This window comes from Cynocephalus volans, chromosome 1 (assembly GCF_027409185.1).
Source record: "Cynocephalus volans isolate mCynVol1 chromosome 1, mCynVol1.pri, whole genome shotgun sequence".
Taxonomy (NCBI): Eukaryota; Metazoa; Chordata; class Mammalia; order Dermoptera; family Cynocephalidae; genus Cynocephalus; species Cynocephalus volans.
In genome coordinates, this window is record NC_084460.1 from 84,123,485 (window position 1) to 84,141,729 (window position 18,245).

The 18,245-nt window shown below is 36.9% G+C and overlaps 1 protein-coding gene and 1 pseudogene across 3 annotated transcripts in view; both read left to right on the forward strand.

Annotated features, from left to right (window-relative positions):
• Positions 1–18,245, forward strand: part of RSRC1 (arginine and serine rich coiled-coil 1) — a 416,602-nt gene that overhangs the window by 232,260 nt on the left and 166,097 nt on the right. For all 3 annotated transcript variants that reach the window (XM_063112527.1, XM_063112546.1, XM_063112537.1), the window contains exon 6: positions 219–270. In XM_063112527.1, the coding sequence (XP_062968597.1) occupies positions 219–270 (52 nt within the window). The remainder of the gene's footprint in view (positions 1–218; positions 271–18,245) is intronic.
• LOC134363691 (large ribosomal subunit protein P1-like) lies at positions 12,889–13,241 on the forward strand (annotated as a pseudogene).

The window sequence follows — 18,245 nt, forward strand, 5'->3', positions numbered from 1 at the left end:
AACCTCATCATCATATTAATGACAAGTGTGATTTGACTATGAAGGTGAGAGTAGATTGGTAGTACTGTTGTGATGGAACTTTGTTTAGATGTGGATGCATATTTATATTAATTATGAGAAAGTTCTCTAAATTTTCTGATACTCCTATAACAATGCATTAATTTAAAGCTCTGTCTGTTAAAACTGACCAGTAAATATCTCTTATGGTTGTTTTTTAGCCACCAGCTGAACAAGCCAAAGCCAGACTACAGCTGGTTCTTGAAGCCGCTGGTAAGCGTTGATAATTAACTTTTATTAAATGAAAAAGTGATAAATCCTAGGCTGGTAACATGATTACAGGTGAATCAAAGAGAAAAATCCTATTTTTATTTATTCTCACAAATTTATGCTATCTAGGTTATATGTATGGCCATATATTATCTGAAATATTTATTGCAAAAGTGTGATGCTAAATAGAATGCTAAAATGTCATTCTTTACCTTTTTTTTCATTGTTCCAAAGGAAATGAGGTCAAGTTTTTCATATTCTGACTCTCAAATAAATATACTATAGACTAAACCTAGTTATCATTGATATAATATGCATTAATTCTTCAGTGGTATTTTGCTTTGAAAAAATATTTCCAGTTAATAATTTGAGTTATTGACAAACTCTTGCTTTAAAGGAAAATATTTGTTTCCTAGCCCAGAAAATATTTGTTTCTATTAATACAATTATAAAGAATTTGATTTCTTAATTTTGTATAGTTTTCTTTATTTTTTAATGTGATTTTGAGTCATACTATAAAACTGGTCTGATAGTCCAAACCTCATAGTATATAACTTGCTTATATTCATCTTAGTTGTGACCCCTTTTTTACAAATTTAACACTCTAAATTGTATTAATGATGAAGAGCTGGGTTCTGTGAATTTGAGAAACATTCAAAAATATGAAAGTTTTCAAATTAAAAGCCTTTTTGAAGGCTAGCCCATGGCTCACTTGGGAGAGTGTGGTGCTGATAACACCAAGGCCAAGGGTTAGGATCCCTATAATAGGGATGGCCGGTTAGCTCACTTGGGAGAGCGTGGTGCTGACAACACCAAGTCAAGGGTTAAGATCCCCTTACCGGTCATCTTTTAAAAAAAAAAAAAAAAAAAAAAAGCCTTTTTGGCCTGGATAAGTAAAGGACAGACCAAAGCTAAATGTAGCATTATTTATTTAATCATTTTCTTCTTGAACATTTTTGTTGTCTTCAGCTTTTCTTTCTTACCAATAACACTGTAATGAACATCCTCTCATACATTGTATTTTTCATATTTTAGGTTATTTTCTTGGGATTAGTTACTATGGAATTGACTATATGAGGATGGAGGGTATTAGTATTTAGAACAGCATTTTATACATTTTTGCTGAATTATTTTATAAAAGCAATATGCTACTTTTCATTGCCACCAGATAAATAATCATTTTTACCAGACTTTGCTTTCTGATGCCAGTTCCATGAATACATTACTTTCTAATAATGATGTAACATATTAAACTCCTTTGAAAAACATTAAGTATCGTTTTTTTTTTTTTTTTTTTTTTTTTTTTTTTGTCTTTTTCATGACCAGCACTCAGCCAGTGAGCGCACTGGCCATTCCTATGTGGGATCCGAACCCGCGGCGGGAGAGTCGCCGCGCTCCCAGCGCAGCACTCTACCAAGTGCGCCACGGGCTCGGCCCTTAAGTATCGTTTTTAATGAGAACTTGTGGCTTTGGAGAGGGGACAGATGGATAGATGGGAGGGAGCAAATAAGCACATACAGAACTTACTGTCAAGGTTCTAATTCTCTGTTTTGGTGATGAATTAAAGGTATTCATTGTATTGTTAAAAATAAACAAAATAAAGGGAGGAGGTGTAAGAAGAACTTGCACACATTCTGGTAAGGCTTGCAGTTAGAATCTAACCTAGTCCTAAAGTTGAGGTAACCGGATAGGGAGGTCTGGTAGTACCCATTGTCACTTTAGAGTTCACTTGAGTTACCAGGGAAATCACCCTCAACTTTGGGGCCTTAAAATTGGGTATGGGGAAGGACTTCAGGCCTTATGCCAGATTCTTGAGGCAGGATTTATGGCCTTAGGGTTAGCATAACTTGGTATATAGGGTTCATATATATAAATCTTACTGATTAGACTTAGTCTTTTACTTTTGTTGTGAGTCTCAGGAAAGTTTTATATTTAGTAATTGCATTGTCACTGATTATATTAGTAAACATTATTTAGTTATTGAGTTAGAATTAAAATATATTTAGAGCATTTAGCCATGATTAATGATGGTATGATTTTGAAAGACATAAAATAACATTAAGCGAAATGTAACTGTAGAGTGTCATGAATATCAGACCAAACATGAATTTGAAATCTGAGATTTTATTGTATTTGTTATAATCATATTTTATATGCACTGAACTATTACATATTTATACTTTGGTTCAAAACCTTGAAATTTTTAATCTTTGACTTCTCCATTGTCAATAATTCACTCAGACTTAATTATTCAGATTTTAAAATATTTTTTGTATTTATCCCTTTATTGTGTTTCTCCTGCCATCTTCTTGGTCTAAACACCAAACATTTCACCCAAAATTTATTCCATTACCTCCTGATTGGTTTCTTGCTTCAATTCTGTTACTTCTCCAGAGTGATGCTAATGAACAGTGGAAATATCCTAAGCCCTGCCTTCACCACTTACTTGTCTTGTGACCTTGAGCAGTTTAATGTTTATTATTTAGCCAGAACAGAGTTATTGGGTTTTAAAAACATCATGTATGACAGATGTGTATTTTCTAATTCACTATTGTTCTCTATTTTTTAAAAAGTAGTTTATTGAGGTGAAATTCACACAACATAAAATTAGTCACAATTATTTAAAGTGGAACAGTTCATTGGCATTTAATACATTCACCGTGTTGTTTAACCACCAACTCCATCTAGTTCTAAAATATTTCTACCACTTCTTACCTACTAGCAGTTTCTCCTCATGCTGCTTATCTCCAAGCCCTTGACAACCACCAGTCTGCCTGTGTCTGTATTTCTCTATTCTGCATATTTCTTATAAATGGAATCATATAGTATGTGACCTTTTATTTCTGGCTTCTTTCACTTAGTGTGTTTTGGAGGTACAGACTTGTTGTAGTATGTCGGTACTTCATTCCTTTTTATTGCTGAATGCTATTCCATTGTATGTATATACGCAATTTGTTTATTCACTCATCCATTGATGGAAATTTGGGAAGCTCCCATCTTTTGGCTACTGTGAATAGTGTTGCTATGAATATGCATGTACTTGTTTGAGTATTTGTTGGCAAGTTTTGTTTGGGTGTTTACCTAGGAGGGTAGTTGTGTGGTCATTTGGTAATTCTACATTTAACTTTTTGAGAAATCACCAAACTTTTCCACAGTGGCTGAACCATTTTACATTCACACCAGCAATACACAAAACAGTTTCCTATTGTCTCAACAGGACCATGTCACACATTTAAGTTACCTGTTTGAAAGTATTTAGGTTTGGGGACTTCTCTGTGTCATAATTTTCTCATTTGTAAGAGGGAAAGATAATAACTACCTTGTAGGATTGTTGTGAAGATAAATATTATAACATGTGAAGTGCCTAGCTCAGAGCTTGGCAAATGGTTTTCACCGGAAAATGTTTATTTCTGTATTGCTTTTTGTGAACACCACTGCTAGATGATTCCTTCTCAGGCATGATTTGATAATGCTACTCTTTGTTCAAAACTATTCAGTGGCTCTCAGATCCTCACAAAATCAGTTTTACACTTCTGTGCTTAAGATTTTAAGGTTCTGTATGGTGGATCCACAGAGTTTTCTAACTTTATTTCCTAGAATTCAATTCTGTACTTCTTCTCATTGTCCTTTGAGTTACCCTTTTTTTTTTTCCTGCCTGGGTATCTTCACTCATGGTGTTTTCTCTTCTAGAAATATTTTCCTCGTTCCTTTTCCCCTCTTCAAAAACTTCAAGACACATCTGAAAATAAGGTTTCCATATGATTTCCCTGACCATTCCAGCATATAATCTTTATTTCCTTTTTTGAATTCTTTTAATCCTTGTCTGTGCACACCATTCATGCTGATACTTATTCATATACCACTGTTACTAATATTTAATTATTTCATGAATGTTAAACTTATTTTCCCAGTAAAATAAACTTCTGAAGGTCAGGAACCAATTTTAAAACTTCTGTTTCTTTCCTAGCAGTTTTAACAGCACCTATAGTAGTATGATACCAAATAAAATTTCAGCTATTAATCTTTAGTGAATAAATTATTGTAGAGAATCAAATGATCTAGATATCTGAAAATTATCAAATTCTGGTGTATTCATTTTAACCACTGTTTGATGGATTTTATAATAAATACACTAAAAAGTTCCCTGGCTTCAAAAGCAGAAGATGTATGATATAATCTGACTATTTTATATTTAAACTTTAAAGTAGTTTATGACAGAAAAGATAATGAAACATGATTATTATACAGGAGGGAAGAAAACTCATTAGTTTAGTTAAAGACATCTTTGTCTCCATCACTTTTACTCTTATTGTTGCACTTTGAGACTTGTTAGTACCATTCCCAACATAATCTAGGTTTTCTGCAAAAATGCAGTATCATCTTATGTTAAGTGTGCTCATGGGTCTGAAGAATGATTTGGAGGACAGATTTTTCCAAAACATACATATTTTTGTCAGCATAAGATGGCAGCACTTCTCGCATAGTTTTCGAGACAACTTTCTCTGGTCTCCTTAATATTTTACTTTTAATAGAATTATTAATGCATGTAATTTTTATATTTCCAATCTTAAAAGAAAAAGTAGAAATTTCTTTTAGTGCATGTGTGGTAAAACAATGTACCATAGAAATCTCTGTGTAATAATATTTCATTTTTCTGGATAATATCTACAACCCTTTCTATTGAGTCTTATGGTTTTCAAAGCATTTTGATAAATCTTTTATCCTTTGACTCTCATCACTGCATGGAAAGCTAATTAACTCCATTTTACAAATATCCTGAAAGCTTAAATGACTTATGAAAGATTACATACATAATAAGTGGGACAACTGAGACTCATATCCAGTGAATTCTGACTCTTGAGCTATTTCTATCCATAGGTTAAATCCCTGAGTTATGCTGGGCAGATAGACGGACAATAGAAAATGTTACCAAATACACACCTTATTCTGTCATGCTTAGTTCTGCAGTTACCTAAGGATAAAATCATTTCTACCCTCAAATGAGCCTTTGATTCTGAAGTGAGTTTCTTTTTATTGATAATACAAAAAAATTAAAGTTTTACTCAAGAAAAAAATGTTCTTTTTCTTAACCATATAGAGCTTTCGTAATAGCTAAATTTGTAAATTTGAAAATCTATGATAATGATTTATTATCATCAGTGTTTTATCTTAAACCTAGCTATGGACATGCATTTCAGTGACCTTTCTTGGGACAGATATTGGTTAAGTATTATAAAAACACAGATTAATTATACGCACATTCACACTATATCCAGGTGATAAACTTTCCTTAGGAATACACCATAAGTACCTCACCCCATCCCAATTCTTCCGCAGCATGCTGAACTGAGATTTTATTTTCTTAGTTAACCATAAAGTACCTGGAAGCCAAGTCCTGAACCTTTCTCTTCATAGCCATGTGATCTTAGAAGTTCTAACACTTCTCTAAAGTCCAGTCTTAACATTGAATATTTGTGATTCCAAGAATTACAAATGAGATTGCTTTCATAATTTTATACTGTTTCTGGGGAGCATAGAAAGCTACTCTGCTTTACCCTGATTTAAAGCCATCAGAGGTTTTTCTCTGTAGTTTTCTGACCACTGATTTGTGACTCTGAGAAATAGGCTGATTTATTGTGAGAGGCTTTCATGTTAGGGCAAACCCAAAGAAACAGAGCAAGTGATTGAAAAGTTAATTTCTGTTTCATATAAATAAGTAGATTTCATATTTCTTTTTTTTCTCATGTAGACTTCTTTTTGTCCGTATGTTGGTAGTCTAAATTTATATCTGGCTTCACTAATTTTGTGCTGGGGCAGATTACTTCTCCTTTACTGACCTTTAGTTTCCTCATCTGTAAAATGAAGATATTAGTAGTAGATAACTAATAGGTTTTTGTTGTTATGGAGTTAAATTGAGTTAACATTTGTAAAACACTTAGAACAGTGCCTGGGACATAGTAAGTATTCAGTAAATGTTAGCAATTAGTATGAAAGGCAATTAGTATTAAATTTTCAGTCAGATGGCCTGGATGCCATTGCTAGCTCCACTATTTACTGATAAAACCATAGGAAAGTTGTTAAAGCCTGCTGAGCTTCAATTTTTCATTTACAAATGAGAATAATAACAATAATAATAATATGTGCCTTTTAGAGTTTTTATGAGAACTAAGTGAATTAATATAATAAAGTCTTTAGAATAGCACTTACCACATAGCTGAGCATTCCATAATTGTTAGCTAGTAGGAGTAGTAGATTTTTATGGCATCACCAGAGTGGCTTTATGAGATAAAGAAGAGTAAGTTGAGCCACATATCTCTTTTGTACCAGCATGCATACACAGATGTGATCAAGAATTAAAGATAGTGCTTTTAAAAAGAAACAAATGAATAAAACCTTAAATAGTTTAATTGACTCAAACATTGGTTAGAACTTTTGTTTTCATCAAACATGGTTTATGCAAACAAACTTCAGAAATTCAACATAAAATTGAATAGCTTTAATGCAAAATCAAATTGATAATATTAATCTAACTTCCAGTTTCCAGCAGTGAACATGGTTTTTGGCTTTGTGTTAATCCAAAAACATAAAATTAGCACTTCCTAAACAGAATTGTTAGGTAAATTGCTTTTAAAAAGTATAAGTTATTTGTTTTAGCGTCAGTTACACATTTATATCTGAAAGGCTATTATTTACCCCTAATAATATTTAGTAAGAAGAAAGCTATCAGCTAGAGTCTAACAATATCACAGCAACTTGCCATGTTTGAGCAGATGTTAAGCAGACAGTAGTTGAATGTTAATTTTGAGAAAGTGGTATGTTTAAGCCTAGCTGAAGTATGTTGCATGTGGGCTTTCTAGACTTGAGTACAATGCTGCATCTCAGGGGAGAATTTTAAAGCTAAACCTCTTTCTTTTGGGTCCTCTATATAGACTCTCTCAAGTCAGTATAAAGCAGATCATCCCTAGGCTAAAGCCCTTCAGCTTTTGTTATTGGGCTCTGTAGACCTGTAATTAGGCCTCCTGGCAGGCCTTGCAGGCCAGTTAATGGTCATATGGAGTTTCTATGAGGCAGACTGGCTTTGTATAAATCCTGGGTAGGAATACGTTTATGGGTCACTTCCTACCAGGACCATGCTTTGTCCTTATGCCCTGAGGGCTGACAGGGAGCAGGTTCCCTTGACCATGGACTGTTCAATGTGCAACTCAAAATCTACTCCACTAATCCCCAGTGTAAACAGAGGATTTAGAAGGGCTTCTGTCACTTACAGTTGCCAATTCACTAGGGTGTCTGTGAATTTATTTCCCCGACTTCATTATTGAAAGACTGACAAGTGTATAAGATTTAGATGCTTGTTTATATATCAAATATGCAGGTCTTTTTTAGTGGTTTTAGAATCATTGTAAATAATTTATCTAATGTAGAATTATATAATGAGTTTTTTAGAATCAGTTACACTTTAATATTTTAAAATTTATGCCATTAAAAAATGTGGACTGATTGCCAACCTTTTCTGATAGGAGAAATTATATGTCTGGTTTTTTGATGAGTAAAATAACATTATGGAAAGAAATTTACCAAAAAGGGATTAATGTGGACTTTAGAGAAATCAAAGAAATAATTAATGTAATGAAATAAAAGGTATACATTTTATGTTAAGTAAAAATTCTATATTGCTGTAAGAGCTTTTGAAAGGAAGATCATTTTATAAAATGCTTAGTAAAAATGTGATCCATAAAGTATTTAAAATAATGAGAGTATCATTTATTGAGCATCTACTACGTGGTTAGTATTTTATATATACATTTTTACATATTTTAATATTTTTAATAATAGATTCATATTTTCTAGCCAAGCAAAATATTTGGATTTTAAGAAATCGTGATTGGGATTTTATTTTTCCATTTTACTTAATCCTTATTCATTATGATTTTCTCTCTTCGTTGCTAGGATTATTTTAGGATTCAATTCTAAAATGCTTGAGTCCTGAGTGCATACTGCAAAGAGCGAACTGCCACCTATCTTCTTATGAGCCAATTTTTCTTTTAGGGGGATATCAAATGATGAATACGTTCCCAAGTCTCATCTAGTAAATCAGTGCTCAGTATTTTGCACTTTGTGATGTAAAAATGGTTCATGACAGATGTGGCTGAAAAGACCACATACGTAGACTGTATGATTTTAGTCTGGTGGAACTAATAGGATCACTCATTACATTTTAGACCCTGGGGTTTCTTTTTTCTTTCATAATAATAATAATAATAATAAAACTGTTTAAGTAGTGGCCCTTTTTGTATGTGAGTACAGCATCTTCCTCTAAATTTAGAAATAGTCGATGGCAACAAATAATCCTTTCTCCTTTCCAAAAAATCTTTTATTAATGTTTATTTAGTGTTAACTGTTATTTTTCTAGTTGTCCTGTCATCCCACAAAAGTAAAGGTTTTATTCTATTTATATGAAGGATTTGTTTGAATTTTCTTTAGCAAAGTTGGAGACTATATTCCTTAGAGAATCCAAGATCTGTGAATTAAATTGAGTTATATATTAATAAAAACAAGTTTTGCAAATGTTCAGGTAATTTATGGTGACAAAAGACATTACACAGTAGGAAGTTTTGGTGTTCGTTCACAACTAGGAGCATCACAGTGTAACTTGCCTTTTTTGTTTGTTTGTTTTTAATGTACATGCTGAATTTATTGAATTGAAAATATGTTTGTGATATAGTTTGGAATTTCTAAAAAGATCCTGAACAGTGTGCAGAATTTTATTCTATTTTAGTTTAGTTTTGAGCAAAAGTTAATATTTACATTGAAAAATATCTAGGATGGTATACATCAAAACACTTATTGTGGTTATTGTGTCTGGACAGTGGGGTTTAAGAGTCATTAAAAAATTGGTTTTGCCTTGTCTTTATTTTCTGATTGTTCTGTGGTTATGAAGAGAACTTAGAGAGGTCTAAAAAAAGATTTAATTTAAACATAAAATTCACTAATATTTTGTATAAAATTTAATGAATTTTGACAAATATACAGTTGCATGACTATGACCAACATTTTTGATAAAGAACATTTACATTACTCCAAAAAAGTTTCTTTGTATTCCTATGAAGTCAATTCTCTCTTCCCATCCCCAGACCTTAGCAACCACTAAGTTGCTTTATGTCACTAGTTTTGCTATTTTTAAAGTGCCTTGTAAATGGATTCATACAGTATATAGTCTTTTTTGTAGTCTTAAGCTTGGCATAATGCTTTTAGATTTGTCTGCATTGTTGTGAGCATCAGTTCTTTATATTGCTGAGTCATTGTTTGGCTATACCAGTTTGTTTGTCCCTCAGCATGGTGGATGTGTAGATTGTTTCCAGTTTATGGTTTTTATGAGTAAAACTTATTTGAACATTTGGGTACAAGTCTGTTGGAACATATATTTTCATTTCTCTTGGATAAATACTTAGGAATGGGATTGCTTGGAAGTATAGCTTTAACTTTATAAGAAACTGCCAAACTTTTCCGAAGTGGCTGTAACCATTTTGTATTTCCACAAAGAATGTATGAAAGTTCCATTTGCTCCACTCCTTGACATCATTTGGTGTTGTTGCAGAGGGTGTTGTATTTCATTTCACTTTAATGTGCTGTCCTCTGATGACTAATGGTGTTGAGCATCCTTTCATGCAAGCACTTATTAATTTGTATACTTTTGTGAAGTATCTGCTCGTGTCTTTTGCCCATTTTTAAAAGAAATTGCTTATACTATTGGGTTATACAATTATTTGTACGTTTTGGACCCAAGTCAGATATGTACCTTATAAATATTTCCAGACTGTGCCTTGCCTGTTTATTTTCTTGATGTCTTTTTTAAATTAATGATATATATACAGTAAAATGTATCCTTTTTCATGAGTTTTTCGGTTTTTGACAAATGCAAACAGTCAAGTAACAACACCTAGAATGAAAATGTGGAATAATTTCATCATCCTACAAAATTCCCTCATGCCTTTTTAGAGAACCCCTCCCACCACTCCTAACTCCTGGAAACCACTGATCTATTTTTTGTCCCTACAGTCAGAGTTTTCAGTTATGTCATATAAATGGAATCATATAAAATCTAGCCTTTTGAGTCTAGCTTCTTTGACTTAGAATAATGCATTTTAGATTTATCCATGTTGTTGCATGTATCAGTCATTTATTTGTTTTTCATTACTGAGTAGTATTCCATTGTATGAATTAATTAATTGAAGGATGCTGCTGTTTTCAATTTGGGATGATTATGAATTAAATTATTGTAACATTCTCAGATAGGATTTTGTGTGAACATAGGTTTTTGTTCCACTTGGGTAAATACCTAAGACTGGAATTGCTGGGTAGTATAATAATTATGTTTAACATTATGAAAAACTTTAAACTCTTTTCCATAGTAGCTGAATCATTTTGTGCTGCCAACAGCAATGTACAAGAAATCCAGTTGTTCTACATACTTGGCAGTACTTGGTATTGTTAGTTTTTGATTTGCTTTGGTCACTCCTGTGACTATGTAGAATTATTGCGTTGTGGTTTTAATCTGCATTTCCTTCATGATAAATATTATTGAGCACTCTTAATGTGCTTATTTGCCATCATAGATCTTTGTTCATTTTTTAAAATTGGGTTGCTTTTCACTTGCAGAGTTTTGAAAATTGTGTGTATTATGATTAAAGGTTCTTTATCAGATATGTGATTTGCACATATTTTTCATAGTTTGTGGCATGTTTTCATTCTCTTAACAGTGTCTTTTGAAGAACAGAAGTTCTTAATTGTGATTAAGACCAGTTTATCAGTTTTTCTTGTATGTATTGTGCTTTTAATGTTATATCTAAGCAATTTTTCCCTAACAAGAGAATGTAAAACTTTGCTCCTATATTTTCTTCTAGAATTTTTAGAGTTTAGGTTTTACATTTAGATCTATGATCTATTTTTCATTAATTTTTACATATGGTATGAAGTATGTGGTTGAGATTGTTTGCTTTGCATATGGACATCTAATTTTTCTAGTACCATTTGTCAAAAAGATATCTTTCTTCCACTGAATTGCCTTTCTAAAATAGCAGTTGATCACATATGAGTATGTCTGTTCTGAATTCTCTGTTCTGTTCCATTGATCTGTCTGTCCTTTCACCCAGTACCATACTGCCTTGAGCACAGCTCTATACTAGTCTTGAAATTAGTGAATCCTCTAATTTTATTCTTTTCCCTTTCTTTATAAATTTTAGAACCAGCTTGTTGATTTCTGTTTAAAAAAAAATTCAGATGGGATTTTGATTAGAGTTTCATTGACTCTACAGATCAGTTTGGGGAGAATTGACATTTTAGCTGTGTTGTCTTCCAATCCATGAAAATGGTATATGTAGCTATACATTTGTTTCATTCGTCTTTGATTTCTTTCATCAGAGTTTTATAGTTTTTATCATATAGATCTTACATATGTTTGTTAAATTTATTTCTAAGTATTTCACGTTCTGGGGTGTTGTCATAAATAGATTTTTCTTTAAGTTTCAATTTTCAGTTGTTTCTTGTTAGTATATAGAAATACAATTCTGTTTTGAATAGTTCTATCCTGCAATTTGGTTAAACAAACTCACTTAGAGATTATAATTTTTTAAAAATTCTTTGGGATGTTCTACATAGACAATTACATTGTCTGTGAAAAGACAAAGCTTTCAGATCTGGATACCTTTTATTTCTTATTCTTATTTTATTATCCTAGCTAGAATCTCCAGCACAATTTTGAATAGAAGTGATAAGATTGAATATCTTCTGTTTATTCCTGATTTTAGGGAGAAAGCATTCAATCTTTCACCATTAAACAAGATGTTAGCTGTAGGTTTTACATAGATGCCCTTTTCAGTTTGAAGACATTTTCTTCTATTCTTAGTAGGCTTCAAGTTTTTTTAAAATCATGAAAGAACGTTTCATTTTTTCAAGTGCCTTTTCTGCGTCTATTGAGATGATCATATGTATTTTCTATCTTAGACTATTGATATGTTGCATTTCACTGGGTGATTTTCTAATGTTAAACCAGTCTTGCTCATATTCCTGGGAGAAAACACTTGGACATGATGTATTTCTTTTTTTATATTGCTGGATTCAATTTTATAAAATTTTGTTTTGTATATATTGTAGCCTGTATTCATAGCAATTATAAATACTTCATTAGAACTATTTCTTGCATGATTCCTTCTTGTTAAGGTCTACCAACTTCAGTAACTAGTAGAATACCCTGGTGTTAGAAGCCTTTGCTTATTGATAGTCAGTTGGATGAATGAATGTCAATAGTAGCCTGTGAAAATGTGCATTTATGTACTATTGAAGTTAAGTCCTTAACTGAGAGTTAAGGGTAAGTTTGGATTCTTTTGCTTACAGGAAATAGTGAATGTGTTGTTCCATAATAATTTCTCCAATATTTTCAGTAAGCAGTGATTTGCTTATTGTTCGTAATTGTTTTGAGAATAATAATGGAGGATATATTTCCTCATCTGCCACCAAGGTACTCAGTCCTTCCGGGGAAGCTATGGTCACGTTGGGGTGAGGTCCTCACTTCATCTCATGACTAGCGCCAATCCCGGAAGTGCCAGCCCCCCACTAGCCCTCATCATGGCCTCTGTCTCCAAACTCACCCGCATCTGCTCAGCTCTCATGCTGTACAATGATGAGGTGACAATCATGGAGGATAAGAGCAGTGCCCTCATTAAAGGAGCTGGTATAAATGTTGAACCTTTTTGACTTGGCTTGTTTGCAAAGGCCCTGGCCAGTGTCAACATTGGGAGCTTCACCTGCAATGTAGGGGCCAGCAGACCTACTCCAGCAGCTGGTGCTGCACCAGCAGGAGGTCCTGCCCTCCTCTGGCTGCTGCCCCAGCTGGGGAGAAAAAAGTAGAAGCAAAGAAAGAAGAATCTGAGGAGTGTGATGATGACATGGGCTTTGGTCTTTTTGACTAAACCTCTTTGGTAACACGTTAAATAAAAAGCTGAACCTAAAAGAAAAAAAAGGATATTATCTCTAACACATTATGTTTGCCATTCCATGTTCTTATAATTGAAAACACTGAAGCAACTTTATTATGTGCACATTGATAGTTACTGTTTTATGCTTTGTTAATGTGAGGGAGAAAAGTTGGTTATAACAATACTCAAATGGATTGGGTATTGTATTAGTCCGTTTTTGTTGCTTATAACAAAATACCTGAAATGGTGATTTACAAAGAAAACAAAATTTATTGCTTACAGTTTCTGAGGCTGGGAAGTCCAGAGTCCATCTGGTGGTGGTGACAGTGACCCAGCGGGCTCACACTGCAAGATGGTGGAAGCAGTGAGAGCAGAGAGAGAGAGACAGACAGACAGACAGACAGACAGACTGACTCTCCTCTTATTTTAAAGCCCTCAGAACCACACCCCTGACCACCATTTTTAATCCATTCACTACTGCACAGTCCTACAATCTAATCACCTCTTCAAGGCTCCACCTTTCAATTACCATAATAAGATTTCCTTCCCTCTTAAGAGTCACAGTGGGGGCTAAGTTTCTAATACATAAAACTTTGGGGACACAATTTAAGCTTCAGGGAGTTTTGGGGGGACATAATTCAATCCACTACAGGTATTTTTACTTTGCTTGTTGTGAATGAGTGGGGACGTGTATTATATGTACCCCTAGTTGCAGCTTATTCAATTGCAAATCACAAAATATCTTAATCCAGTGAGGTTGACTTTTCATATAGGACAACCATTTAATTTAGAATTTATAACTGGATAGATTCACACAGTAACAGAGATAGAGTATGACAAAAAGAAAATGGGAAGGCAGGGGAGGAGGTATGGGATGTTTCTCTGTGTGTTTCCTCCTCACTCCCCATCCTTAAATTGGGAAGAAAAACTCATCCACAGACATTTAGACCTGTGGTTTTTAGTAAAGTACACCTATTTTTCTCTTATAGCAAACCCTGATATAGAAAGGATCAATCAGACTTTGTGATAAGAAATTTATACATGCAAAATCTCCCAGGCTGGCTTTCCTTACAGTATATTTAATATATTCAGTTCATCTAAGCCAACTTTAATCAAATATAACCTGATCAAAAAACCTTACACATCTAATGTTTTCGGGAAGTTTTTTGTTAGTGTGCCAATAATGTTACGCTCATAAAAGGTAATTTTCAGGGGAGGTTCCAGTCAAGATGGCAGAATAGATGGTCCCCAGTGGCACTCTCCCACAAATCAACCAATTTACAACTATAAAAATTTAACATCAGCCAAGCTGGGGCCTCTGGAGCTCATGGGAAGAGGAGAGACCTATGGAGTTCATGAAGGCAGGAAAAACCATGATGAGAGAAAAAAAAAACTGCTTTGAGCATTTCGGGCCATGGCTGTTTTAAGTCTCGAGCTGCTGAGGGCATGAAGCAGGAGCCGGCAGAAGCCACAGCTGTGCCTTTTAGATGGAGTTACTTGGAGGCAGCAGGAGAAAAGAGGGCGTTGGTGGCCCCCAGGACAGCAGGACCACTAATAGGGTTCCTGTGGCCCCACACAGGAGCGAGGAGCCAGAACAGCTGAAAAAGAGGAGCCATTCAGAGGCCAGTGAATCATCACAAGGGACCGGCACAGGGCCCATTCCATGGGAAGTGTTTAGAGCATGGGTGGTGGGGGAGACAGTCCCACTAGGAGAACACTGGGACGCAGCAAGGACAGCCAATCAGCCCCCCGATCAGCACAGGACCTCAGGAATGCAGAATTGCACGGGGTGCAGTTTGATGAAAAAACTCAGGCCCAGATCAGAGTTTCTACACAACTCATGTGCACTGGGTCTCTGGAGAGCCGGAAGTACCTATAAGGTCAGCCATTAAACCCCGAGCTGCACAAAAAGCCTTCCCTAGGGAAACAGCAGCAAAGCAGCAATTTAGCTCAACCACACAGCACAAGTACTGGTTCCTACAGGAAGTTCCTCTGTTTTAGAAGTAAGCAAAGGATAAAAAATTAGTTCTGGCCCAGGCACACCCCCAGCACCTTAGGGCCCAACAGGGGACATGAGGCATGGAACCAGGACCGGACCCCCATCCACAACCATGCACACTGCCAGCCCCTTGGGGCCTACCTGGGAACCCAAGTCATGGAGAAAGGCACCGGACTCTCCTCCCACAATCAAGCACACCACACCAGCGCCTTGGGGCATGCCTGGTGACCCGAGGCATGAAGAAGTGGACCAGATGCCACTCCCACAACCAGGCACACCATGCCAGTGCCTTGGGGCCTGCCCGGGGACCCGAGGCGTGGAGAAGGAGACCAGACACTCCCACAACCAGGCACACCGCACTGCCAAGGAGCATGCCAAAAACATCACCTCCATGTGGGTGGCCCACCACAGCCACTGTCGGGTCTGCCACCAGCCAACCCAAACAGCCCTAGCCTCGTTCCTTTCGGTGGGCGAGCAAACGGCCCGGGATTCCTCTTTCCCTCCTGTCCCCTTTGGAAGGAGACGGGGGAAGAGAGCCGTGAAGAGAGGTGAGCACAGCCGCCGGCCCCCCAAAAACAGCCCAGTTAAAGGACACTCAGACACGAGCAGTTCCGTTCTTTACCACACAAGCACTTGCTTTTAAAGGAAAATGGGGAAGGGAGGTTTTTTACATAATCTTATCAGCCTAAAGGTCAAGAGAGCATGCATCCTGTCTCAGTGCCTAGCTATTGCAACCTCAAGCGAGGAAGCACATATTTGGCCAATAAGGGCTAAGGCAAGGTTCCCACAGACACCCCCACCCTACTTCCTCCTGGCCCCATCTTAGGCTGCCACATTAATACACCCTTGTGGGCCCATAATGGCGCTGGTTATAATGTCACTTAAGGTGGCGTTAGTTTTTAAGGCCCGACATATTCCCCCTTTTTGTTTGAATAAGGCAGCTAGAGGCGGCTAACCTTCCCAGCCTCGCCTCCATTCCCTCTGGTGGCTGTGCCTGTCTTAGGTTGTTTCCCTCTGGAAATCTTACCCGTCATTGACTATCCAGCCAAGCGGGGGCAGGGCGGAGCCTTAGAGATTGGTGTTGATTTCTTGAAGGGCCATATTGACCCAAAGGCTGTCAGGGCTTTCATTATGGGCCACCTCCTCTACCACCTGGGTGAGCATTACGAGATAAGTAGTGTTGTGCCTTATAAGGGACACAACCTGGCAAATGGCGTAAGGCCCCAAGATGCTAGGGGGCCCGCCAGGGAGGCCAGCAGGGTGGTGAGCCATGGGGAACTTGAAAGCCAGCTTTGGAACCAATTACAATTGGCTTCTCGCTCTTTTTTTGCGCTTTTCTAGCCCTTCTCTAAGCTTAGCTAGGGAATCTTTGACCACTCCAGAGTGGTCGGTGTAGAAGCAACACTCTTCTTTGAGGGCGGCGCATAATCCTCCTTGCTGTAAGAACAACAGGTCTAGTCCGTGTTGATTCTGTAAAACAGCTTCAAAAAGTGATGTTAGTGATTTTTTAAAATGTGATACAGACACCTCCAAGCAGCTTGTATGACCTCCCAAGTTTGGTTGGCTGGCTCCTGGGGACCTTCCCCGGTGGCAGAGGCCCTTGTCCTTGTTGACCCGAGGAGGGCGGCCACTTGGAGCATCCACAAAGGGTTCATAATGCAGTCTGAAACATACAAACAATAAACTCCTCAGGGTCCTCAGTACCCTGGGTGTCTGGCAAGAACTTAAGATTTTTGGCTGGGACCCATATAGGGGTTGACTCACTGAGGGGGAAGACACAACCAAACACTTGACCCATAGTTAGCAATGGGTCAGGGCCCCTCCACTGGCCTGTTAAGGGGTCTTTCCACCGCACTTGGACTTCCGTGCATGGTGGTTGAGCTGACCAGTGTTTCTGGAAGGCAGACAGGGGTTCATTTTTGGAAAAATTTAGGATGTTTAAAGTTAGGAGTGCCTGTCACCAGCCTGATGAGGGCTGGTGACTCCCCCTTTTTGTTTTAATAATTGATTTTTTAGGCATTGGTGATGCCATTCAACAATGGCTTGTCCTTGGGGGTTATAGGGAATTCCTGTAGTATGTTTAATGTTCCATTGTATTAAGAATCCTTGTAAGGCTTTGCTAAAAAAACAAGGCCCATTATCTGTTTTAATTTGTGCTGGCAGCCCTAAGGTGGCAAAACACTGCAGCAGGTGATTTTTTGCATGCTTGGCAGCTTCACCTGCGTGTGCTGTGGCCCAACACGCGTGTGAATAGGTGTCAACGGACACAAAAACATATTTGAGTTTCCCAAAAGGCAGGAAGTGAGTTACATCAGTTTGCCACAGCACATTAGGCTTGAGTCCCCTAGGATTGACCCCTGGCGGTTGTAAGGGGGGTACTTGCAGATAAGGAAGGCATGACTTGCATGTGTATACAATCCTTTTTAGCTGTGAAATAGGTATATTTGGAAACCTGGCATGTAGACCTCACCAGTTTACATGAGTTAAAGTGTGCAGTTGACTGGCACTATCTATAGTATATATTTTAGGGCCCTGAGAGGCAAGAGTGTCTGCCTGGGCATTTCCAGTGGCTAGAAATCCTGGCATCCCTTGATGACCCCGAAGGTGTTGAGCAAAAGTAGGGTTATTGCGGCCTTGTAAGGTACTCCTTACTTGTATCATAAGGGAGGAGATGGGATTACAATCTAAGTGAATGTGGGCTCCCGGAAGCCCAGGGAGAAGATTGGCCGCATATAAACTGTCTGTAAAAAGGTTAATGGGGTCTGGCACCTTTTGCAGGTGAAAATGAGTAGCGGGGGCCGCCTGTGATGTGGTACGTGGGGGTTTTTTGCCTTTAGCCTTGGGACATTGGCTTTTAAAATGACCTTGTCTTCCGCAACCAAAACATTGTCCCTTGAAGGGTGGGGAAGTATTGTTTCCTGAGGGGATGGGGCGGTGAACGCCTTGAAGGCTTCGGTTAAGTTTTTTTTTTTTTTTTTTTGTCGTTTTTTCGGGACCGGCACTCAGCC